Genomic DNA, 25,721 nt, shown 5'->3' with positions numbered 1-25,721 from the left:
ATTTTCTTAACTTTGGTATCTGTCTTAGTCTATTCTTTCAGGCTGCTATAAGGAAATATCATAAACTCAGTGGTTTATAAACAACAAGCATTTAATTCTCACAGTTCCTAGAGGCTGGGAAGTCCAAGATCAAAGCACTGGCAGATTCAGTACTGTGTGATGAGGGCCCACTCCTCATAGACAGTGGCTTCTAGCTGTGTCCTCACATGGTGCAAGGAACAAACAAGCTCCCTTGGAACTTCTTACAAGAGCACTAATTCCATTTATGAGGGCTCTGCCCTCTTGACCTAATCTCCTCCCCAAGTTCCCACCGCCTAATACCATCACCTTGGGGGTGAGGATTGCAATACATAAATTTTGGAGGAACATAAACATTCAGACCATAGCAGTGTATCAGTGATTAGTACAATGCCTGGAATAGAATCATCATTCAATGAATACTTATTGAATAACAGAAGGCTGTTCAGTTTGAGGAAGCCTTCCACAGTATGCTCAAATAATTCACCCTAAGTTCACCTCTGATCTGTCCACTGTCACGATTCAGAGTTAATCTGGAAAATTTGGAATTAAAACTCCTTTAGTCTTCATTAAATCCTAAATCTCCAGTCACAGCCATTGGTAAGCACACACTTAGCAGCTGGAAATGCAACACTTATTTTATTAACCATGACAAGTCCTGAGAAGCCTTGAGGTGGGATAAAGAAGGAGAATCCAGAAGAGGAGGCTGAGAAGGAGGGACTAGAGAGGAAGGAGGACAACCATGAGAGTGGCGTCTTCCAAGGCAAGACAGTAGCCCATGTTCAGGTAAAGGCAGTTGTCCACCGTGAAAATCCTCATTAGTCACAACTTTAGGATCTTTTATACCTACCCTTCCCAGTAGCAAGAAATAGTGGAAAGAATAATGGACAATGCCCACAAAATATAAGTTCATTTCTCCTATTCATCACCATCTCTCTGCGCCACACATCATCTGTGAAATGGGGATAATAGTCGTTCTAAGCTGTAAACTTGTTGTGGGGATGAAGTTGTAAAAGTCAAGTGAGATTTTCTATGTGGAGTCCTGCATGTCTTAAGTACTAAATAAACATTAGCTATTAATATTCTTGTTGGTTGCATGATTTAAATGAAATTAGGAAAACAGAGCTTAATGTAATCATGTAAGATTTTGGGGTCTAGCAAACAAAGGGTATCCATAAAACTCACAAAGTCTCCTGTGAATCAGAACTCCCAGGCAGCATTGGCTCCTTCTGGGTCTTCTAAGTGTTAGGGCAAGGTTGGACTCTGACATCTTCCCTGGGATGTATAACCATTCACGATGCAGCCATGAAAAACAGATTTTCTGCTTCCTTAATACAGAAGGAAGTGAGAATATGAAATAAAGTAACATTAGAATAAAAGGATGTTAGGAGGAGAGAAGACAACATTCAGTAGTCTTGAGAACTGTATGTTTAAATCAACCCAAAATGTATTTGAGACTGTGCTTAAAATATACTTAACAATGGAAGAGGAGGTTTTATATTTTAATATTCAGCTTGCATAGGACAGAGGTGTGCTATGTTTAGAAGACAGTATAGCAGAGCTGTTAAGAGCACACTTTTAGAATCACTGAAATAAAAATTCTGGCACTAGCACTTATTTAGTGTGCAATAACAGGATTCTTGACTTACCTAAGCCTCAGCTTTCTTATCTGTAAAATGGAAATTATTGTAGCCAACCCCTTGGGGTACTTTAAAGATGAAACTAGATAATGTTAACAAAAAACTTAGCAAAGGGTTTGGTGCCTGAGAAAGGATCAGTGAGTACAGATAATATTAGTATAACTGAATAAGATAGATGAATGAATGGATAGGGGGATATTGTTTTCAATCTCAGGGAAAAGGATATTAAGTATTCATCAGGCAATTTTAGTTTCAAACTTCTTTAATCATATGCTATTCAGTTAGTACTTCGGAGTAAGTTTAAGGGGCAGAGGGCACCTTCAGTGTTAGAGAGGGAGATAATGAGATTTTGATTGACTTTACTATTCTATTTGTTTCATTTTCACCATTTCCTAAATGGCACCCCCTACCACATAGAAATGTATCTTAATTTTTTAAGCTACCATTGAGAAACTAGAAAATACATTTTGTGTTGGTAAAGAAGAAAAACTGTCCAACATACCTGAGGATAAATATAGTGGGATAAAGTTAGCATCGTTCATTTTTGATGAAAACAAATCTTTGAAACAGGGAAAACTGCCATGAGGAAGAAATCAAAAGAGCATGTTTCCATTTTGCCATTTCACAGTTAGCAAACATGAAAGAAAATGTTGGTCAACATAAACATTCAATAAGAAAACTTGGCTGTTATTCAACGAGGGACGAAGAGTATCATATGCAAAGTTTCCCTTGGTAAACATATTTCAAATAAAGAAATCTGGAAGTGTCTGTGAGTCAAAAATGTGGTGCATGCAATATATGATGTAAAACAAAGGCGGGTGGTTTACGTAGCTGAGCAGACAAGACGCCAGATGGTATGTATGCTTGACTGAAAGTACCCACCTGTTATTCTGCGAACACAATGGGCAGAATCCTACATTTCCTCATCCCCTTTATTGAGGACTCTCATTCTTTCATACTTAATATTTTTATATTACCTGTATCTATTATTCCAGGTTGCAAGAAGTCCTTTTGGGAAGGCAGAGTGTAAATAATGTAGTTTTATTAATAGGTAAGTATCAGTGAAACTTTGCATTAGAAGATGTATGACTGATGTTGGATAGGGTTGTGTGATGTAGAGTAATATTCGTGGTGGTACACATCATAATTATGTTTGCCAAACACGAATACCTACTACAGGTCTTTGTGATAGACATCAGGGTAGGGATGCATAGGGGACAAAAACGTACACAATTTTGTGCCTGCTCTCAGAGAGATTACATAGTAGGAGAGGAAGACACTGTATTAAAAAGTAGAATAAAGGCAGGTGCCTGAAACCTTGTCATTAATTTTGACTGGAAGAGAGGCTTATGAAAGATGAGACATTTAAGCATTGCATGGAGGAAAGAAGAAGTAGATCTCCCTTGGCAGGTGGATAGGCTAGGACATTCCAAACTGAGAAAAAGCAAGAAAAAAATTCCATGAAGCAAGAGAGTATGTAACAGCCCTAAAGGAGCAGCCTATAGGATTCTCTAGTTGGATGGAGTGGGAGGTAGAAAGAGATAGGGCTTGAGTGTTATTATAATAATATAGACTTTATTTTGAGAAAAATAGGAATCCATTAAATATTAAACTGGGAAGAAAAATGGCCAGGGCTAGACAGGCAGTCACATTTGAAAATAAGCTTCAGGAATTTGAAATGATAGAATATAGGAAAATTGGCTCTTAAATGTATATTAGGGAAGGAAATGGAGTTAAATATGATGTTAATGTTCCCGGCTAGGATATGAAGGTTAAAAATTGGTACCATTAACCATTTTCTGTAGAAAATACAGAAAGAAGAGAGGTTTGAAAAGGGGGTAGAGGAAGGAAGGTAGAATGTGTGGTTAAACTGATAAATTGAATTTTGGTGTCTATGCATGAGAAAAATGTGCTGACGGTGTTAGAAGTAAGGATTTGGCTTAAATGGGCTGGCAGGCACAGATTTGAGAACCATCATAATCAAAGCGGTAATTGTAAGTATGAGAGTAGATGATGTTCCCTAAAGCGATCAGGTACAATGAGAACTGAAAGGCCAAAAACTGGAAGAATAAGCAGATTTCAGAGATGAAGACAGAACTTATAAAAGGAGACTGAATAATGTTCAGAGAAATAAGAGGAAAACCAGGAGGAAATATTGTTGCTAAAGTATTGAAGCTGAAATGTTGAAGAACATCTCAAAAATATTACATTCCAGAATATTACCTATTGTAAAAAATTGAATAGAATAAGAAAATAAAAATATTGAAATAGGCATTATACAGACAGCAGTAAGAATAGTTTTAGCAGATAAATGGGATAACTTTAAAATGAGCATAGCTAGCTATTATTTATGGAGCCCTTTCTTTGTTCCTGGTCTGTTAACTAGAATCCTCACAACACTCCAATGAGATAGGTCTCAGCATTAATTCATGTTTCAGTGGAGGAAACTGAGGCATGGAAAAGTTAAATGGCTTCCTCAAGATCATAGAGCTAATAAATGACCAAGTTCTGATTCAAACCCAGACCATCTGGCTGCGGAGCCAACCTTTGTAACCACCACATATAGCATGTTAGGTTGAGAAGTCGGATGCCTTGCTGGAAGTGTGCTGCAAGGGATGGGCCAGCCGGCAGGCTTCCTGGTGGACTGTCATTTGGAGGAAATTGCAACACACATGAACCAGAGTGTAATCAACCCAATGTCAATTCAATGTCAATGTCAATGTCAATTGAGGTTGCCAAGAACTTTAAGCGGACAGGTTAAATCTCTTCCAAGGATGCTTTCACAAATTGAAACAATGAATAAATATGCGGCCACGGCCTCAACTCAGGGACTATCTCAATGACAGTTGCTGCAAGTGGTCAGTTACAATTTGCACATCCTATAACTGAAAAGATGCATGGCAGAATCTTGTTTCCAAGGAAAATATAATTTACTTTATTATCTAACTGTTAATTGCTTTAATATGTCTCCAAGAAGTAGTCTGGTTTGTAATATTGCAATAGAAAACCAAAGAGAAGATATATTTTGCAGAGCTGAGAGTCAAAACAGTTTTTATAAACATTTTTGAATCAGTCTTTTAATCTGTAATTTTCTTCTGCCTTTAATGTATACTCAGGGACACTAATATTATCAGTTAGAGGTGATTGGAAATGAGCAAAATGAAGGACAATTCTAAATCAGTTAACAGTATAGGTTTCGTTCATGAAATAAATTCCTTGTTGAACTGATGGAGAGACATACAATTTACATTCATAAAAATTGTCTTCTCTAGTGCAGCATAAAATAAAGGAAGATAAAATAATGGTTTGAAAGGGCTTGAAATAATTAGCCTGTCCAGAGGGCTAGTCTGGTCCAGCCCTGAATGAGCGGGTAGTTACAAGTGGAGGTATAGTTACTCTGTCCAGCAATGTCACGTTGAAGGGGTGGATGTTGAAGTACTGGAGATTTAGGGGAAAGTCAGGGTTGAAGGAAGATTTTTGGGGGGTTCAAGGGCTTGTCCATGGTCTAAGGGGAAAGGCCAGTGAAGAGAGAAGGGAGAGAGACGGATTGAAAGAGGAGCTGTAATGAAGGAAGCAGGTTTCAGAGCTCCGAAGGTCTGGGGGACAAAACTCACAGGAGGAGGAGCTCTCATGGAGGAGGGGAACTTTCTAAGTCAAGAGGTAAGACAGGGCTGAGATGTGGGGAAGAGTGTGTTGTCTTGGGGAGAGGCTGCGACTGTGACCCTCAGAAGGGCTCCTCTTCAGGAACTTCTGCTGGGAATTGGGGGCTTGGCATGGGGAAGATATTTAGAACATTTCTGTGAAGGAAAGGAAGCAGAGAGTAAAATGTTGATGGCTCAGCATTGAGGACGAAGTTGCAGTTCAGTGCACCAACTCAGATGACAGTGTGTTAAACATTTCCTCCTCAAGGCATCTTTTAAGACAGCCATGATTATTGTTCATCAAGGTATTTGCTCAAAGGGATAAAACTAAAGCTACTGTTTGAGTAATTATATAATGTCTTATATTTGATGGAAATATATTATGTAGTATAGTTTCGTTAGGCTCAGAGACATGAGGATACTTAGCAGTGTATTGAATAGTTTAAAATCTATTTGGTATACATGACACAAGTTACTATCTAGAAATACTGTCTTCAGCAATCCTCAACTCTTTTTAAAATTATTTTTTGTCAATTTCAGTTGGATAGGACCCTGAATGTTGCCCTCTCTTTGTCCTAGAACAACTTGTGGAAATGATAAATGGGATCTATTACTTCAACATAGCGACATTCAATCTATAATATGATGGTGCACCAAAGAGTTGACAGCCCTGTAACCCTGAGCACACGGTTGTACACAGTACAATTAAATAACTTCTTACTTAGGAAAGGACCACTTCTCCACCACAGAAGTGATCCTGAAATTATATTTTTATTACTAAAAATATTTTATTACTAATTTTTATACTAAAAATTCCTTTAATCTGGTGTTTCTTTGCAAGCCCTGCAAAGACCCTGCCAATGTAATATGGGAGAGAGCTCCTTTCATCCAAGGGCTGTTGGAATGCATAGTAATGTGTGAGAACCTTTTGGAGATATGTTTTCTTTATTTCATTTTTTTCTATTGATAGGAAAAAGTTATATGATTAAAATAATCTTGATAATGTTTCACAACCAAATATCTTTATTAGTTTCAATATGTTTATATATGAAAAGAGAAGCCAAATGATAGAAAAATAATGCCGTTTCAGAGGCTGTAGAGATGCATCTCTCACCATCCTGATTAATCTGTAGCTCAATTCAAGTTCTCATTACCATTATGTTATTTTGTCATTTATAACAGAATGAAAAATTAAAAAATTTAATATAATAATATTCTAAGGTAGGATGTTTTCTTTTGTTTTGAGACAGCGTCTTGCTTTGTCATCCAGGCTGGAGTGCAGTGGCATGAAAATAGCTCACTGCAGCCTCAAACTCCTGGGCTCTAGGGCAGAACATTTTATAAGTTACACTGGTAAACTATGGTAGCAATGTTTGGGGTAGATATTTATAGAGATTGAAACAGACAGGCTAAACATGAATTATGACAGTAGATGGAAAATATAGGCAAAGACACTGATGATTTTTACGTGTTTTAAAAGTGAAGCAAAATCTTTGTGAAAGCTATAGACCATCATAAATGACTGTCACTTTGCAGAGGAAAAAAGCAGAGTAAAACTATCACATCAAATGTAGATAAGAGTGGGCCTAACAAAATTCTAGTCCTTCTTAAATCATGTTTAAACCACAAAGCTGACAAGAGTACTTGCAGTTGTCCCAGGGGCAACACTGAAAATGGAATTAATTTGGAGGATATACAAATAAATAATTTTGGTGCCTTTTGGATCTCCAGTAGCCATGACAGTTTTCACTCTTGAACTGACAAGCTCTCAGTCTCTGTGCATTACCCTCTTCCCCTAGCCAGATACCTGTCTCTGTCTAGCTAGTCCTGATGTTGCTTCCACAGAGTTACCAGCCACATTTTTTAGTAAAGTGGTCTTGCATACACCCTTACCCCCACTCATGCTAAATTTTGGTAAAAGTATGAACTTGTGGCTGTAGCATTTTTCTAGGGTGATTTTTCTCTAGATAATTTGAAACCTATATTTGGAACTGTAGAAAATGAGGTTTTAAACAAAGTGAAAGCTAGCATATTCCAGGATAGTTTAACTGACCCAGATAGCATCCTGATAGATGATGAAAGACTTCTATTGAGAGCTTATTTCTACATAGTCTCTTAAAATATGATTTCAATATATTTCCTCCATTTTCTCCTAAGTATGGTCTTGGGCTGCGTTAATGGAGGCCTTGACCTGGATTTTGGTATGTAATCAACACCTCAGGCTGGACAGATGCCCTTTGAGGACCATGTTCATTTCTTATGCAGTATTTCGAGAAGGACGTTGATTAGAGGAGTGTGTGTTCATGAAGAATGATCAGGATAACCACAAAGACTACTCAAGGAGAATGGGATGCTTACCCTGGGGAAGAAACGTCCTGAATGAGACAGGATTGCTGACCTATGTCTTAAAAGAATATCCTCTAGAAGTAGTAGAACACGCTATTCTGCATTTTTCTTAACAGAGTTAGAACCAGTGGGAAGGAGGTACAAGGAAGATGATTTCAGCTCAAAAGAGAATTCTTTAACAGCTAGCGATGCCCTTCTTTCTAATAACTAGGACTGCCTTAGGAGCTTATGACTACTGGAGGTATTTAAACTGGGGATGGCAAACCATTGGTCAAGGTTTCTTAATTTGATATAAGGCTGCAATGCATGTCTTTAATAATGCCTTCAACTTTCAAAATTACGTACGTTGCCAAACAAATACTGGTTAACCAAATGTTTGCCAAATACTGTGCTAGTGCAAGGCTGAATATAAAATGAACCCTGCCAGAAGGTCTAGCAATCAATTAGGGGAAATGGCATGTATAAGACTAAGTATAACACACTTAAGCATAAGTGATATAATAACAATGTAGACAAAGTCCTCGAAAAACCCTAGGAATAGCAGTGGATGAATTCAGCAAATACAGCATACCTACCATGCTATAGACAGGCATTTTGCTATGTTCTATATTCAGAGTGAGACTGGGCTTCATAGTCTGTGAAGACTATGGGGTAAGGAGGATTTGGAGATCTATAATAAGTTTCATAATTGTACCAGTTGTTGAGAATCAAAAAGTATTATTGCTAAAGATAAACAATTTCTGACTCCTAATTGTTTTCTAATCTGTGATAAAAATTTCCAGTGTCTAGAGAATTAAGTGGTTTCAGACAATCAGCTGACATTTATTAGATGCCAAGTCTGTTTTAGTTAGTATTGGAAATATAAATACTAAAGACAAGAATTTTACCTTCAAGGAACTTGTAGTCTAGTTAGGAAATTAAGCAATGATATAAAATAATTAGTAATTTAAAAATTTGGCAAATGTTTATTGCAGTGTAATTCTACATTTCCAGTTGAACTTCAATGTGACTTTCATCCCACCTCTTTGTAAATTATCTGTTAGTTCAAAGAGCTTGTGATCACATTTTCAATTATGATCTCTGTGTGTGTGTGTGTGTGTGTGAAATCATTCATACCAACCCAGCCCTCAAGCATATATTCCGAAAAGCTGTAATGGCCGTGCATGTTTCTAATATATGCAGCCTCCTTTTAAAATAAATTTCCTCCTCTCATATATTCAGCTCCTTAAAGACAGGGATTCTAGCTTGTTTTTTGGATCCCTTTCAGTGAAGCAGTGATAGAAAATGGGTTTAAATTTATCACCTTATCAAATTAATTTCTTCTTTCACTCAGTTTTCTTAAAAGATCTAAATTTCCTAAAATTTAACCTTCCTTCTTTTGCTATTGGTGGGTTTGTGTTCATTAGATAATTGTGGCTTCAAATTTATTTCATTAAATTTCCATCTGAAATCATTTAATCCCCAAATTTAGTTCTCTTTTGATAAGAGTTATCTCCATAATGCAGTTTGCCTAAAATCACATCGATATGTTTGCAAATATTCTGTTATTTAATTTTTTGCATTGTTAGAGTACCTAGAGTTAGTTGAACATTGAAGACCAAGCAAGGGCTCTTGTGAAAAATTCTTTCACAGTATCTGTTGTATGTCTACTCTCCTTCTAACATGATGAATGTTAATGCTACCATAACCTATTTACAGAGTGCTCTTAAACTGTCATTCACTTTTATACCTGTTATCTCAATACCCCTGTGTAGTGCATTTCCTTATTTTATAGACAGGAAGAGGAATGTCAGGGAGATTAAGTGATTTGTCCAAGATTATACTGCTAAAGAGAGGCTGAACTGAGACCAACATGCCTGTCTCATGAGCATGAGTAAGCCAGCCAGGCTGATGTTAACTTGTGTAATCTTATGCTCTGGAAGGTGTGCATGCCACGAATCCAATAAGGAGCACATTAGTAAATGCAACTTGCAGACATTATGTGAAGTGACTCTTGATGCCAAGAGAAGGTACAGCAACCTAGAAAATGTGCTTTTGAAAAATGTATGTAATGCCTTGAAAAACTCTGTTATTTTAAAGGAAGAATATGGTCAAATATTTTATTTTTGTGCATTAGACAGGGAAGACTAACTAAGGAGAATGATGGCAATATTTTAACCATCTACAGTGATTTGAATTGTATGTTGGTGAGTACAATAAGTAAAATAGGTAAAATATATCTAATGTCTTGAAACTTCAAGATACATAGCTGTCCTTCTTAAATTTCTGTGTTTTAAAAGTAATGACTACATAAAATACACATTTTGGATTTTATTTGTAGATCTAAAGTTTATCCTGTTGATGACTAAAAGTGAGACTTATTTAGAAATTTTTTCTTTGGAATTTATCTTCTTAGTGAATTGCTTATATGGCATTTTTATTTCCATTCTTAAATGACACATATAATCACATATTTTTGTTAAGAGAATTACTAAAATAAGATTAAAACTTAGATGCCTCTTCTCAAGTAAAAGCACTTTTCTCTTACAGGGTTGGGTCATATGAGCAGAAAAGTTTAGAATTCAAAAAGACTAAATACAGAAGACATTTTAGAAATTCAACTTTCATCCAACTTTTAGCTTTAATGGAAGGGAAAATGGAAATCCAGAAACCTAAGGTCACTTGCTGGAATATTATTATTCATACTAATAATTATCATATGAAAACTACATTGTATGGAATTATTACATCACTTACTATTACATCACTTACGCTTATGTTGTATTATACTTAGTCTTATACAAATGTAGTTTTCCAATGATAATTATTAGTATAAATGCTACTGTTAACAAGATTAAATTCAACCATAACCACACTATAAAATACAAGTAGTGTCCCTGGGTTAGGTTCCACAAATATCTATATTTCTTGAGAAGCTCTGAACATGTCTCAGGCTTAACTAAAAGAAAATCTTTTACCTTTTAATTGCCATTATTGGCTTCACTTTGATCATTTTATAGAATTCAGAACTGTGAATTGTGAATTGGGGCTTGAGATACATAAACTGAGTATATTTTAGTATCAATTTCAACAGCTGAACACCACCAAAATGGTAATCCAGCCTTCCAATTTCAGAAGGAAGTTAAAAAGTAAACATTGTAAATTTCTGCCTAAAGCATATTACTTTTTCTTTCATGGTTGGAAGTATCATATCCAAATTCCAAACCAATCTCCACAAGCTGAGAAGGTTCAATTCTACAACTAAGTTAGCAAGATTTGAAATGGAAGAATTTCACTCAGCGGTAGAAATCTAGGGAGCAGGGTGATGTCAAGTCCTGGGTGAAGAAGTCCTTCTTCTGTCTCTGGGGTAACCATTGCATGGAGGTAGCAGCCCCAGGAGTTAGGGCAAGGAAATGCACGTCCACGTAAGCAGGCAATGGGAGACTCCAGAGGTGCTGGGAATGGACGCAACACCCAAAGGTCCGCACAGGAAACACAAAATGTCTTTTATCCAACCAGTGTAGCTGCTTTGAAGCAAGAGAAAATGTCAAAAGAAAAAGAGGACAATTTGAGATAGAACAATAGGGTGACCAGAGTCAACAGTAATTTATTGTAGATTTCAAAATAACTAAGAGTATAACTGGAATATTTGTAACACAAAGAAATAACAAAAGCTTGAGGTGTTGGATACCCCATTTTCCCTGATGTGATATGTGATTATTACGCATTGTATGCCTGTATCCAAATACCTCACGTACTGCATAAATAAATACACCTACTATGTAACCATAAAAATTAAAATTAAAAATATAAAGAGGACAATGTGAATATTATACAGACATGAAAATTGATGAGTTAAAAATGAATTTGCTTCTAAGAGAGCAATTTATAATCTTAGGTTTGTAAAAGGAAGAGAAAAGAGTATACAGGTTTATATTACTACATATATATATGCATATATGTGAGTGTATCGTTTTATGAGTAAGCATAAAAATGAGGATAAAAGCGCCACAAGGTGGTGACATTAAGTGGACGTGCCATAGGTGCAGGTGAAAAGAAAAAGATGAAAAAGGGTGAGAGTTATGGCACCCTAGCTTAATTTGGTGGCCCTTTAACATAGAAATAAGTATGATGGGATTGAATGACGGGAATCCATCATTCACCACCAACCTGAATGATGGAATTTTTCCTCTAATATTTGATATTTTCTTCCTTTTAACTTTTCTTGCAACCAGCCAGAAGATTCCGAGTTCTCCACAATTCAACTAGGAATTCTACCTATTTCTGTTACAGTTTCCAAACCAGAAGCTGTCTCCCCTCAAATTCTAATTTCCCATGGCCAGCTATGCTCTCCTGTGTGCTGCAGGTCCGGCGTGGGCCTGGTGGACCCTTTTCTTGTGGAGTCAAGGTCTATTCTGACGTGGTCAAAGCTCTAGCTCTCAGTAATATTTGCTGAATAAATCAGATGGAAGGAATCCTCTACTTTGTGGTCAGGGCTTTTTATTCAAGCAGAGTTTTGCCACTGAGGAGAAAATACAAATTTGATGAAAGATCTTCTTTCAAGGTGAGATTGATTTCCTCTTGGAATCAATATTGCATTTGCAGAGTTGGGCAAAGCAAAGTTGAAGGTCCCAAGACAGATTGTGCTAGTAAAAAATAGAGTACACAAATACTAGAGAGAGTCCTCTCTTGAAACAGGGGCAGAATTTGGCTTCTGAGGGGAATTTCCTAGAGAATTTTAAATACTGATTTGTAAATATATGTGCATATTTTTTTACTGTGCAATATGGGCTTGATCTGCACAACCGTGATGGAGTTGGGCTGGTCCTGAACCCTGCCACCAGTATTCCTGGCTTTCTCAGCTTACTCTGGTTAGCACAGTTCTGCAGCAGAGTGCTGCCCTCATCAAGGCAGCACTTCTTCTGGGGCCATCTCAGCTGTAGCGCTTCACCAGTGGACTTCACATTTGCTGCGTTGGTTGCGTGTTGCTCTGCCTGTGGAGTGGTGTGAAACATGGGTGACTTCTGATATCCTTATTAATTACTTTTCTTTTTCTGAGTCAACATCTTCTTTCTCTGATTCTTGTGTTTGCCACTATTCCGGGAAATTAAATTCCAATTTAATCACACAGAGTGGGCTTTTATTTGATCCCCATTAATAATTATGAAATGTAATTTCTTGAGCATTGAAATGCCTATTCATCTCATTTTTGGCAAATGATCTTTTAAAATATAAAAATGATTTGTTAGCTAAGAGTAAACTGAGGTGTTTTCTGCACAGTGATTGTAACACTGAGATTGGGTCTGTTAAATTCTTGACTACTGTTTTCTTTAGAACAGAAATGTCTCTATGAAGGTTTTGATAGTGACTTATTTTTCTCCTTGGAAGAAGATAGCAATAAAACTGTGTTTTTTTAGAATTGCAGTGTTTTAAAGTCTTCTTTAGAGAATATCAAGTTTTCTTTTCTGGGAATTAGTGGTTAGCTCATAAAGTTTTAAATTGCCATTATATGAAGGATGTTCACTACTGGGTATGTAGGTAAAGGAAATGAAAGCAATATATCAGAAAGATACCTGCACTCCTGTGTTCATTGTAGCCCTATTCACAATAGCCAAGGTATAGAACCAACCTAAGTGTCCATCAGTGGATGAATGGAAAGAGAAAATGTACATATACACAGTGGAGTACTTTTCAGTCATAAAACAGAATGAAATCCTGTCATTTGTGGCAACATGAATGAACCTTAGAGGACATTATGTTAAATGAAATCAGCCAGGTTTAGGAAAGCAAATACAATATGACCTCATTCATATGTGGAAAAAAAGTTGTTCTCATTGACTTAGAAAGTAGAATTGCGATTGCTAGAGGCTAGGGAGGGTTGGGGGAGAGGGGGATGGTGAAAAATTGGTCAATGGGTACAATGCTACGGTTAGATAGGAGGAATAAGTTCTGGTGGTCTGTTGCATAGTTGAATGACTAGTTAGCAATGATGTGTTGTATGTTTGAAAACAGCTATCAGAAAGGTTTTAGAATGTTCTGATCACAAACAGTAAGTGTTTAAGGATATGCTAATCACCCCAATTCAACCATTATACAATTTACACATGTATCAAAACATCACGTTGTATCCCACATATATGTAAACTTATGATGTGCCAATCTTTAAAAAAAAGCAATGTTTATAATTCAATTTTGCTTTTACTACTGTTAAAATGTTTTATCTCCATTACTTAGAATACTGCGTGATGTGATCATAGAGCCTTCCGCATAACATTCGCTAATGCAGTTGATTCTTTACATATGTTACCTCAATCCTGCTATGAATGTATGATTGTCCCCACTTTAAGGATTGTCCCCACTTTAAGGATTGTCCCCACTTTAAGGAAATGGAGTTTTGGGAGAGTTGAGCAACTTGGTTCAGATCATCTGGCTAGTAGATGGTGAAGCCAGGCACGGCCCGTTCTATCTGGTAGAATGGTTTGGCTTTCCCAAACCTCATCCTGTGTTATCTCAGAGCGACTCAGAGGTGTAGAATGAGGCACGTAGATTTGGGCTTTGGATGGAGAGACAGACATAGCACCTGCAAATTCTGTTCATATCCCAGCGATGTGAATCTCCCTTTCTTCTTTTACCATGCTTTCACGGGGTTTTTTGTTTTTCCTTCTACCACTGCCTAACTGTATGCACCCTTTAGTCTCTTGGCTCTTCTGGTAAATATTGACCTTCTCAGTCTGCGCATCTTCTCCTGTGGCTCCATTTCACATTTCCAGATCTAGCTGCACCTCTGTCTCTGACTTTTCTTTCTCTCACTTCATCTGCTTTGGCCACTCGAAAATTACAAAGTCGACTGCTACTCATCAGTGTGTGAGAAGAGTGCTTTAAGAAATGGAAACCTGTGCCGAAAATAATGAACATAGCGTCGTCCCTATTCCCCTTTCACTCAAAAATAAAAGAAGAGTTTCAGATGATTCAGAAACTCACAGTCTACTTTTGAAAAGCATATTATCTCAGGAAGGATACAAAATGTTCTAATCAGAATTATATAAATAGCTTAAACATACACACACAGTAGTATGGATGGTAAATATGGTTGTGGGCTGTGGGGAAGGGGCTCAGATCTCAGATAAAGGTAAGTTGGTTTAACCTGGATGTTAGGACCAAATATTGCTCAATTAGAAAGGCTTGATGCAGGCATAGGAACTAGAGATGATTTTTATTTAGGAGCATAGGCTGTCTAGGAGAGTTCTTTTTACCTTTTCTGAGTTCTGAGCCAATTTGCCTGAAACATATGTCAGATTTATACTTTATTTTTAAGAAGTACAGAGAAAAAAAATAAAGGAGTAAAAAGCAGTGCCAGCTTCTGCTTAAAAGATTATTTTTAAAAAATTGGAATCAAATCAGTGAACTTCAACTACATGTGTTATGTTATCAGTTATTCTAACTCAAAACCCATGACATGCTGATGTACCACTGCCGGAGCATGCTGACCTCGGAGGCTCTCTCACTGCTCTGTGCTCCCTCTGCCTCAGCTCTGTGCAGCTGGACCAGAAGAGTGGGAGCAATTAACCTGTCAGTGTCTACCATTTTTAGTGCCTTATCATTTGCATATGAACCAAAAGAAGAGGTAAATTGTGAAATTTTAAACTTAATTTTCCTAGAAGAGTGAATAGTGATATGTTTCTCCTTCACAGCATGTAGGTGGTGACATTCAGTTCCCACCAAAAAAGAATCCGTTTCCCACTCTTTTCTTCATAGGTGAGTTGTTCTTTCAGGTTTTATGGGAACTCTTCAGGCTGATGAGTAAATGGCCTTTCCATACCAAATATGAGCAAATTAGGCAAGATAGAACATCTAGAACAAGCTCTCTCAACCTTGACTTCATTGACATGTTGGGCTGGATAACTTTTTATCTGCGGGGCTGTCCTATGCATTATCGGATGCTTAGCTGCATCTCTGGCCCCCACATGATGACAGTGGCAGCCCCCAAGTTGTGACAATGAAAAATGTCTCCAGCAGTAGCCAAGTATCTCTCCCAGTTGAGATTCCCTGATCTAGAAATATAAATTATACATAATGAACTTAACAGCACAGTGAGAGGAGATCATTCCAGATGGTTGCCTAGCTTCTGTAGGGAGTGGCAAGTGTTAAAACTAAATGGCATTCCAGGGATTGTGACTTAAAGGATGAATTTAGCACATTTAATGAGTATTTTTGTTATGTTTATTGTGTGATGACCAACTTGCTCAAATAGTTTCATAAAAGGCTGTGGATCCTTCTTGGGGCTACCCAATGATGTATCCTGAGGAAGGAAAACCTATACACATTTGTATATATATATATTTAAGCTTCTGAATCTTAAATGGTGGGCCAGAGCCTCAAAGTAAGAATAGAAGGAGAAAATAAAAATGATGATTGCTTCAAAATAAACACAACTTTTACAAATTACAACCCTTCATCGTTTGGTTGAAAGTAATTAATGGCAAAGGAAGGGAATTAATGAGCAAGTCCAGGGAGTGAAAGGATCTTCCTGAGGAACAAGGATGGACGAATATTGTTAATTTTGCAAGTGTGGCCAACTCAAGTATTACAAGTTATGGAGTGCAACTCAAGATAGTAAAGGAAAAGGTTGGGCTAAGGCCAAATAACATGCTGCAGAGCATGGACTCCATGCTTGCTTTTCAACTGGTCAGTCATTACAGGAGAGGGGCCACCTTGTCTATAAGACCTAAATCCTGAGCGATGATCTGAATTCTCACCCAGAGGCTTTCTCAGGCCAAAGGTATCATCAGTCTCCCTCCTTCTTGAGGCTCGAGCATCTGAGTAATACCTATTAGTACCATACACTGAGATGTCTCCTGGTTAAAGAAGACAGGAAGACCTACAGGTTGTTTTTCATTAGTGCTGTCTAAAGAGGCTGGTAACTGATGGCTGGGATATATAGGGAGGGTGTGTAGGGTTTTCTCGCTTGGCTTGGCTGTTGGCAGGCAGAAGCAAACACTGTTGAGGCTGCTTGTTGGGGAAGGAGGATAAGGAATGATTCCATTTAAATTGTTGAGTCTATTTCTCCTCACTCATCAGTACCATCTCCCTGATTTATTGCTTTTTTTCATTAACATTGACAACAACAATAATTATCTAAATGTATACAATATTTCTAGGTTTCTGAAGAACTTTCTCCTGTGGGCCTTGATTTATTGGCAGCTGCTCCAACAGATTCTTAACTTTAAAGTCACCTGATGACTCCATTCCTATACTCCTGAAAATTGGCTTGACATATATGCTCCATGACATTTATTTCACCTACCATTTAGTGATACTTTGATCCTACTTCCAGCCCTGCCTATGACAGCTGGGAAATGCAAAGTGCTTTGAGAATCACAAGTCAAAGGAATGTTCTAGGAGGAATTATGTTATTTTTCAAGTTATGAGGTTCTAAAACCTTTCATTTATATTTTTTCCAGTGTAAATTACTGTATTAACATATAGTCTCCCTTAGTGGAAAGAAGTAAAGCTCTGTTAATATTTATTCTGTTTCTAAAAGGTAATGGCAGAATTCCCTGGGTTGTTCACTTGATTTGATGTATACTGATCCTGAAATTGCAAGGCAGACGAGCGAATGCTGGCTGCAGGCATGAATCTCCTGCTTAGAAGGCTGCTTTAGAGCTGTTTTCGAATAAATCTCCATCTTTGTTATTATTTCTTTCAAGGTGTTGTATAATTTTTAAAGTGGAAGTTGCAACAGTATGTAAAAAAGGCTGACAGCTGGCAGCATTCAGCTTACTTTTCTGTCCCTTTTGTAGAAAGCTAAGTGTTTTGCACTGTGGCGGGTGGGGAAGTGGAGTCACAGACTCTATTTGGAGTTAGTTACAGCATGTAGCCTGGTGAGAATAGACTCCTACTGGAGCAAGGCTTTTTGTAAGCTATGCTTGACAGTGCTGGTGGAAGCCCATCACAATTCAGCTCATAACATGTGTTGAGATGGCTGTAATGTCAGGGTATCTCTAAATTTTGAAGAGGTAGATAGTTACTTGCCCTCCTCAATTGTCACTCTTTCAATTAGTCCGTGTTATTCTGATAATAATGTTAGAATCATAACTTCCTGTTTTCTTCATTCGATTTCCAAAGCTATGCCCAGAGTATGTTATTTGTAGCTCTGAAGTTGTCAAGAGAAGGGGAGGGGAGATATGGTTCCTCACTTCCAGAAGCTTAAAGATGGAGGCAGAGAAAGGGAGATACTGAAATGAACAGAATAGAAGGGGGACAGTGCTGCCCAGGGAGCACTGTGCCCTCAGAGGTCTCCTGTGGGAGGTGAAGGGTGGAGGTCAGGGGGCATTCAAGTTCAGGAATGCTTTGAGATCCCTTTGGTAAGTTTCTGGGACTATTGCATTTTAGATGTTGCTGTGTTTGATGAATTTGTGTGATGCTCAAGGTTAATACTCTCTTTCCATTTGCTTATAGCCTGGGAAACAGGTTGACCTACCTTAGTTGTTTAAAAAAACATGTCCTATTAAACCAACAAACAAATGAAAAGTTTTGAAGGAGGCCTGAGACGGCAGAGAAGGAAGTCAGCGGGAACTAGTATGGAATAAGATGCACAAAGGTCACCTATTTGGACAGACCAGTTGTGGAACTGGTTGGGGAATTGGAATCAGGGTCATCTGTTTATTCCCTAACGTCCTCTAATGAGAGAAAACCTGGAAACGAAGGGGCCCTAAATGCTCTTTCAGAAAACAACTGAGTAACTGTGAAAGGGAAATTTAAGCAAACTCAGGGAGCTTGACTTAACAGAACGGAAATTTAGGATTGATATGAGAAAAATTGAGCAAAATTATATGCATGTCAAATTGAACCAAGAAGCTTTAGTAGCAAAAGTCAGTCTCAGAATTGAAGTCCTATGTTTGAAAAGCGATCTAGAGGGCTCGCCCAGCTCCTCTGCTCTGTTTGATAAATTATTCTGGGTATGAATAAAGCCGTTTGTAACTTCGCTGATCTTGAACTCTTTTTGAGTTAGAGTTTAAAAGAGCAACCAAATTTCATTTAAAAAGTATCGAACAAAAGTTAAATGTGAAGTAGATTTGAGAGCTAGCTCTTTCTCTGGGCCCACCAGGTTCCTGGCACACAAGGATCCAGTGCATGTTTATTGCAGCCAAGTGGCCAAAGATGTATTAAGCAGGGAAAAATTGTCTGTTGGCTTTTCCCCCACTTAATTCTAACTTTCAAAAAGTTTTGGAAGTAATTGAACCAAAGTTCTGATTAATTTTGAGGTAAAATGAAAGATGCGAAAATAATCTTTGAAAGTAGTAAAGAGATCATATGAACACATAAATTCTGATTAGGATGAGGGGAATAAGCAAGTTTACAATAGGGCAAGGCATTCTTCAAATGCTGTTTAAAATGTTCTTTAAAATGTTTTCGTAGATAAGAATGGGGTAAATCCACACATATTATTATTAATATGTATTTTTTTGGAATAAAAATAGATATAGGGATTTAAGAGACTGACCAGAGTGTGTCGTTAATTAACTCTTCCTTCCTGTATATTTTGGCCAATCTGTCTCTTGTTCTTGGTAAAATACTGAGTGATTTTTGTATTGTTCCCTTTTGCATTATAACTATAATATTTTCTTTTTTACTAAGATGGGGTCTTTAAGCAGAGAGAGAGAAAGATTTAAAAAATAAAAATAAAGCAAGGAGGGCAGTAAGAGAAATAAACAAAGGTGGTCATAGTGGTTGCAAAAAAGAGAGAGCCCAGGGGTCTTTCCTCCCAAGAGGTTGTCTACCGCCTAAGACAAGAGTTATCTCATGACAATAAAATCAATACTGCATTCGGCTTACACTACAATTGAGACTATAATTATTTTGACTCAATACAATGCACTATTTTGCCCTTCTGGATTTTGGTGAGTTGGATTTTTCCCTACCTTGAAACCCCCTCATTTTCCAATATTCTCTGTCCTGATGATTTTAATGTGATCAGCTTTTGTTCCTTTACCATGCTGAGTAGGGTTCTTAAAATCTTTCTTGACATTTAATTAAACATGTTTCTGTTGGTAGTTCTAAGGTTCTGGATAGACAATAATTTCAGGGCCATGGAAAACACACCATTTATAGCAATAAGTAGCTAAAAGTTGGGAGGGACTTTAAAACAGGTGCTCTGTCAACTGTCTTCTTTTGCACTACCCACCCCCAAAATATTTTTGGAAACCTATCTGTCCCCTGCACATTTTTAAATGAAGCCTAAAATTTATATCACAGATTTAAATACTACAGTCCCAAATTATGTAGTTTTTAATGTAAATATTTCCATTTTAAAACAAAAATAGTACATCTCTCTTTTAAGAGTATATGATTATATCTGGAAACTACCGTGAGTTGTTAATTACTGCTATTCATTTAAAAATATATAAATAATCTCTTCTTTAACATATGGAAATTTTTCTATCCTTTCCTTTCCTCCGTGAACTCATATTTCCATTTAACTTTCTTCACAGAACTTAAAGTAATATGTCTATACTTTAAAGGCTTTTATTGATTACTCTTTCATACCTCGAGGCCAAGATGGGCAGATCACGAGGTCAGGAGATGGAGACCATCCTGGCTAACACGGTGAAACCCCGTCTCTACTAAAAAATACAACAACAAAAATATTAGCCAGGCGTGGTGGCGGGCGCCTGTAGTCCCAGTTACTCAGGAGGCTGAGTCAGGAGAATGGCGTGAATCCGGGAGGCAGAGCTTGCAGTGAGCCAAGATCACGCCACTGCACTCCAGCCTGGGTGACAGAGCGGAGAATCCGTCTAAAAAAAAAAAAGAAAAAAAAAATTCTGCATTAGATTTTCATTAGAATCATTGATCAAAAATAACAATTTTAGATTTAGGTTACCAATAAACATAACTACATTTGTTTTAAAATGCATCTCTTAGTGAAACAGATGGGCTTTAAAATTTTTAATTAGTTTACTCATCTGGGATAACATTACTTATTACTAGAATAAGAAAAAGGCTCAATATTAATTGTATTTTAATTTTTTTTATTTTTATAGTTTTAAGTGCTGAGAACAATTGTTTTTATAAATGATGAGTAAAAGATATATTTGTCTTTCCTGTCTTCTCAGTTTTTAATTAAAAATTTGTTTATTCTCTGTTTTGTTCAATAGGTGCTTGCCTTTCATTGGCTAGAAACCCGTAATCTATTGTAGGTGTTAAAAGTTTGAAGCAAGATTGCTCTAGCTTGAAATTGTAATAGGTGGTGCTTGCTACAATTTACAATCCCCTTTGTAGGGATACTATGGTACTCTTCCTAGCTCCCTACTTCAGGTCAGAAGCATGATTCCCAGATGCTGAGAAAATGGGCAGCTGATGGCTTATAGCTGCCCCTCATTGGAGAATTGCTCTCATGCTGTCAGCCAAAGGGGCCTGTCTGGCCCTAGGTTAACATGCAGGTCTACAGCCATGTCTAGCTGGTGCAGGGGTACAAATGCCTGGCTTCAACTGGGACAAATCTTCTTTCGTTTTTAAAAGTACATTCATTTATTGTATAGTGCAGAAAATCCAAACTTCATGAAGAACATATGTAACAAGGAAAAGGTCTCCCACCTACCACACCCACTCAGCTTCAGACACCAACAGTTTTTGACCATTTCTGTTTATATTTATTCTGATACTAACCTGCAAAATTCTAAATAATATGCCTAGAATGCCTCCTTCTGGATTCATGATTTCACAAAAGTGGAGGATTTGGTTCATTACAAATACCCCAAGGTTTGGGCTTCAATTGAAACCGTTACCCAGATAAGGACCTTAGTACCCAACTGGAAACAAAGCTGAAGGGTCAGCTCAGCTCTAGAGCTCCTTGTAGAATCGGCCTAAAGCTTCTGTTGCAACCACTGAGCTTTCCCCTCTGCCCAGTCCTGCCTTCCTCACATCCTCGCAAGCGTATTCTTGGGAGCACCTCTCATAGCTGTTTTCATCTCCAAGTCTGTTCCCAAGAAACTCATTGTAAATTCCCCATTCAAGAAATTTCACTTTTGGAGTGTGATTCTGCTGAAGGGAGTGAAAAGAATCTTTAGATTTGGGTAGAAATAATACAGTGAGTCTATTTCATATATTGTGACTATTTTTGATAGTATCTTTTTGTATTCTTTGTGCTATGAAATATCTATATTCAACAGGGGGACAGCTGTTGAAAATATGACCCACCCTTGATAAATACTTTCTTTGGATTTTTACTAATGAGTCAATAATATTTCGGTTACATCTTGGATGATCTCCTTTCTTTCCCAAGTGTGAGGTAGGATAAACTCAACTGCAATATTGCTATGTTGTAGTTAAAGATGTAGTTTTTAACAGGAAATATGTACACAAGCACACATATTCCTTAGTAGCATGGAGCTAAGGGAAAAGCAAACTACAGTTCATGAATAATGCAGAATTTTTCTGTTTATGCAATTTCCATCTGTTGTGTGCATGGTATTTATGATATTCACAAGATAAACTGATAGGAGTGTGTGATCTGCTAATATGTACATTTTGAAAGCTTTAATTACTGTTTTTATGGAAGTGTGCTGCTGTGTACTTTGACTCCAGGGAGATGAAAATTAGAGAAAAAAATAGTAACACAACAAACACAAATGCTCCTGAACATCAAGCCTTTTATTTTTAAATGAGTGATACTTGATGTGTGTGTTACCACACTCCAGGATCCCAAAGGGCTTGCCAGCATTGCTTTCTGATTACAGGTTAGATGAAAAAGGAGAACAGATTTGAGTGGAGTGATTCCATCTTTCCCTGTGCGAATCTCTCAACGTCACTGCTTTTTGATGGCTATGTGTTGCCTTAGTTGACTGAGGAGAGATGACTTATGTTTTTCAAATGCTATATTAACCTTGGAAATGATATTGGATAACTTATCTTGGAAATTAAAGTTTTAATGAAGTGAGAGTCCCTAGAGAAAATTATAGAAAAAACACATTTTTTTCCTCTATAAATCAAAGGCACAATCCCACTAAAATTTTTGTGAACTCTATAGATTTATGAGCTGATGTGATTTAGTGGAATGTAGTGTAGATGGAGGAAATGGCTTCTTCTATCATTGGGTAAGAAAAATCACTGGTTCACTGTGCAACTATGAACAGATCATTTAACCTCTTTGAACTTCATATTGTAATTAGAAAAATGCAATGTTTGAGCTAGGTGATGTCAAACATTCAGCGCAGACATTTTTGAAAATCCTATATGCACTTTATTTTCACCTTCAAAACTTTCATTTTAGACTGTTATGTTTGAAAGACCTTCTAGGTCTATAAACATTATCTTTTTTTTTTTTTTTTAATGAAAGCAGACCCTTTTTTCTCAAGGACAGATGTTGCAAAACTTGTTAAAATGTCCTTGTTATTTTTTTTTTCCAGACTAGCATTTTTCAAATGCTTTTCAGATACTTTGACTCTCCCCCTCATTTGTTTTTTGAAAGAATGTGCTAAGTTGTTTTGCTTGTTTATAAACATGGCTTTCTTTGATGACTGTTTTTTGTCAATTTTCCTGAGTTCAGAAACTTTGAGGTGTAAAATGGCTTCTCATAGGTCCTTGCATTAACTGAATTAAGAAAATGTTAAGTTTAAAGGTTTGGAGGGGATTTTTTTTTTTTTTTTTTTTTTTTTTTGGAGATGAAGCCTCGCTGTGTCTCCCAGGCTGGAGTGCAGTGGCATGATCTTGGCTCACTGCAACCTCCACCTCCTGGATTCAAGCGATTTTCCTGCCTCAGCCTCTGGAGTAGCTGGTATTACGGGCATGTGCCACCACGCCCAGCTAATTTTTGTATTTTTAGTAGAGACGGGGTTTCACCATGCTGGCCAGACTGGTCTCAAACTCTTGACCTTGCGATCTGCCTGCCTCAGCCTCCCAAAGTGTGGGGATTACAGGCATGAGCCATTGCACCCGACCAGGAGGGGAAAATTTGTTTCTGACCATTTTATCCAATACAACCTTTTACGAATTATTGACATTTAGGTAGTCAGTGGTGTGATTTAAGATGAGATAGTGCCCCAAATATTTGGCTTTATACCTGATAAAATGATGCCCTAATTTCCACCTGATTAAAATATTTAGCTTGTCGTATGCAATGGCATGGAAAGCCTAAAGGATTCACGATAATTCAAATTCCTATTGATTCATGTGATATTTTCACACTCAGCTCTCTCATCTGTTGTTTCTGCAAACACCTTCAAAACACTTTAATTTGATAACAATATATATATGTTTTGGGACAAGGTCTCACTCTGTTGCTCAGGCTGGAGTGCAGTGGTGCAATCTGGGCTCATTGTAACCTCCACCTCCTGGATTCAAGTGATCCTCCCGCCTCAACTTCCTGAGTAGCTGGGACTACATGTGCACATCACCATGCCTGGCTAATTTTGTATTTTTTGGTGGAGACAGGTTTTCACTATTTTGGCCAGGCTGGTCTCGAACTCCTGACCTTCAGTTATCTGCCTGCCTCGGCCTCCCAAAGTGCTGGGATTATAGGCATGAGCCACTGCCCTGGGACTGATAATAATATAATTTTAAGGAAGTTTTTTTTTTTTTTTTTCATTTAAAGTGCTGTGGCTTATTTATTTATTTATTAGCTCACAAAACTGTGCATCTGAATTAGTCAGAGTAGGACCCTAGGAAACCAGAGAGGCTGTTGGAGCCGCATAGAATTCACTGCATTCGTATTCCTATGCATCGAGGAATGAGACTTTTACTGCACACCCAACTTGCTCTGAAAAGTTCCTCTGAAAAAAAACAAATAGCATGTAGCGTGTATGTATGTGTTTGAAAGTTGACTAGTATGAATTAGTTAAATGCTTTGTTTCAATTCCAACCCCTAAATGAGTTTACCTGTAACCCTTGTAGCTGTAATCAATGGCATTTTTTCACCACAGGGAGCTTCTTGAGCTACTTTCTTGTGGAAGCCAAGTCCCAGTGACTGGTCCACTTCTCCCCAGCTGGTAGTCTAATGTGTGATGCTCCTCATGGCTTCCACTAGGAGTGTGTGAGTCGCTGCTTGCCTGACCCACTTTCCACTTCCCATTTTGAATAGGGGCTCCTACTTTTTTATTTGTAGACACACTGGATTACGAGGGAAGTTTAAACAATGTATTTATGGAGGTTTTTTTGTTTTTGTCTCTCAACCTTTCTTAGGGGAGAGATGGCAAAACGCTTTCATGTTTCTTTCCCTTTATGAAGGCAGTTTATACCCCTCCAGTCTAGTATCTCCCATTTGGAGACCTCTTTCCCTTTGGAGAATATATTCCAGGTTATCAATTTCTTCCTGTGGTTTATTAATTCCTCCCCCTCTGACCCTTGAAGGCAAATTGAGATCAGGGACCATACATTATACTTTGTATCTCCCATAGCACAATATCTATGACATGTATAATGTCTAATGCCCACATACAATACCTGCAGGTACTTTAGTTAAATGCTTTGTTTCCATTCCAACCAAGTCCAATTATTATATATTGACTATAATAATAGTAATAATTACTATTGGGTTTTTTTTTTAGTGTGTGTGTGCCTTGTTTTATGTTAAGCATTCCATGTGCATCATCTCATGTAGACTTTATATCAGTTTTGTAAGGTCAATATTAGAAATATTCTCCATTTTATAAATGGAAAAACCAAAGCTCATAGAAGTTAAATAATTCTCAAGTTAATACATGGCAATCATATGCACACACATACATACACACCTAGTGCCATGTGCCAAAGCCCTTCTTCTCTCAGTTTCGGCTGGCTCTGTAAGCAAGGGAGAAGAAAGCTATTCTCAGAATAAGCAGGAGAGAAGAAAACTGTCTTCAAGATGGGGCCAAGTGGAGGTGTGCAGATAAGGAAAATACATATACTCTGATTTGCATCAGTTTTCCCCTGAAGTACAAAATCAACATAACTTGTACCAAGACATTTTATCTCTTTTTGTAGAATGCCCCCACATTGTCTACTTTATCTCCTTATGTTACCATGGCTTTAATCTTATACTTTGTGATATAATCATCTTGGCCATTTGTCCTTTTCCTGCCTTAATTTTATTATAAAGGTCCTTGCACCAATCCTAGCACTTTGG

At 37.5% G+C, this 25,721-nt stretch overlaps 1 protein-coding gene across 18 annotated transcripts in view; it reads left to right on the top strand.

Annotated features, from left to right (window-relative positions):
- The window catches only part of FGF14 (fibroblast growth factor 14), a 683,901-nt gene that overhangs the window by 172,647 nt on the left and 485,533 nt on the right, over positions 1–25,721 (top strand). For 2 of the 18 annotated variants that reach the window (XM_025364149.1, XM_025364150.1), the window contains one exon: positions 9,420–9,654. The exons of 15 other annotated variants lie outside the window; for them this stretch is intronic. In XM_025364149.1, the coding sequence (XP_025219934.1) occupies positions 9,642–9,654 (13 nt within the window). In that variant the 5' untranslated portion in view covers positions 9,420–9,641. Of the gene's footprint in view, positions 1–9,419; positions 9,655–24,540; positions 24,651–25,721 lie in introns of all 18 variants that reach the window. One more of the 18 variants, XM_025364156.1, reaches the window with a different exon arrangement.

The sequence above is a fragment of the Theropithecus gelada genome, chromosome 17, assembly GCF_003255815.1.
Source record: "Theropithecus gelada isolate Dixy chromosome 17, Tgel_1.0, whole genome shotgun sequence".
Lineage (NCBI taxonomy): Eukaryota > Metazoa > Chordata > Mammalia > Primates > Cercopithecidae > Theropithecus > Theropithecus gelada.
This window is presented reverse-complemented; position numbering and strand designations above follow the sequence as displayed.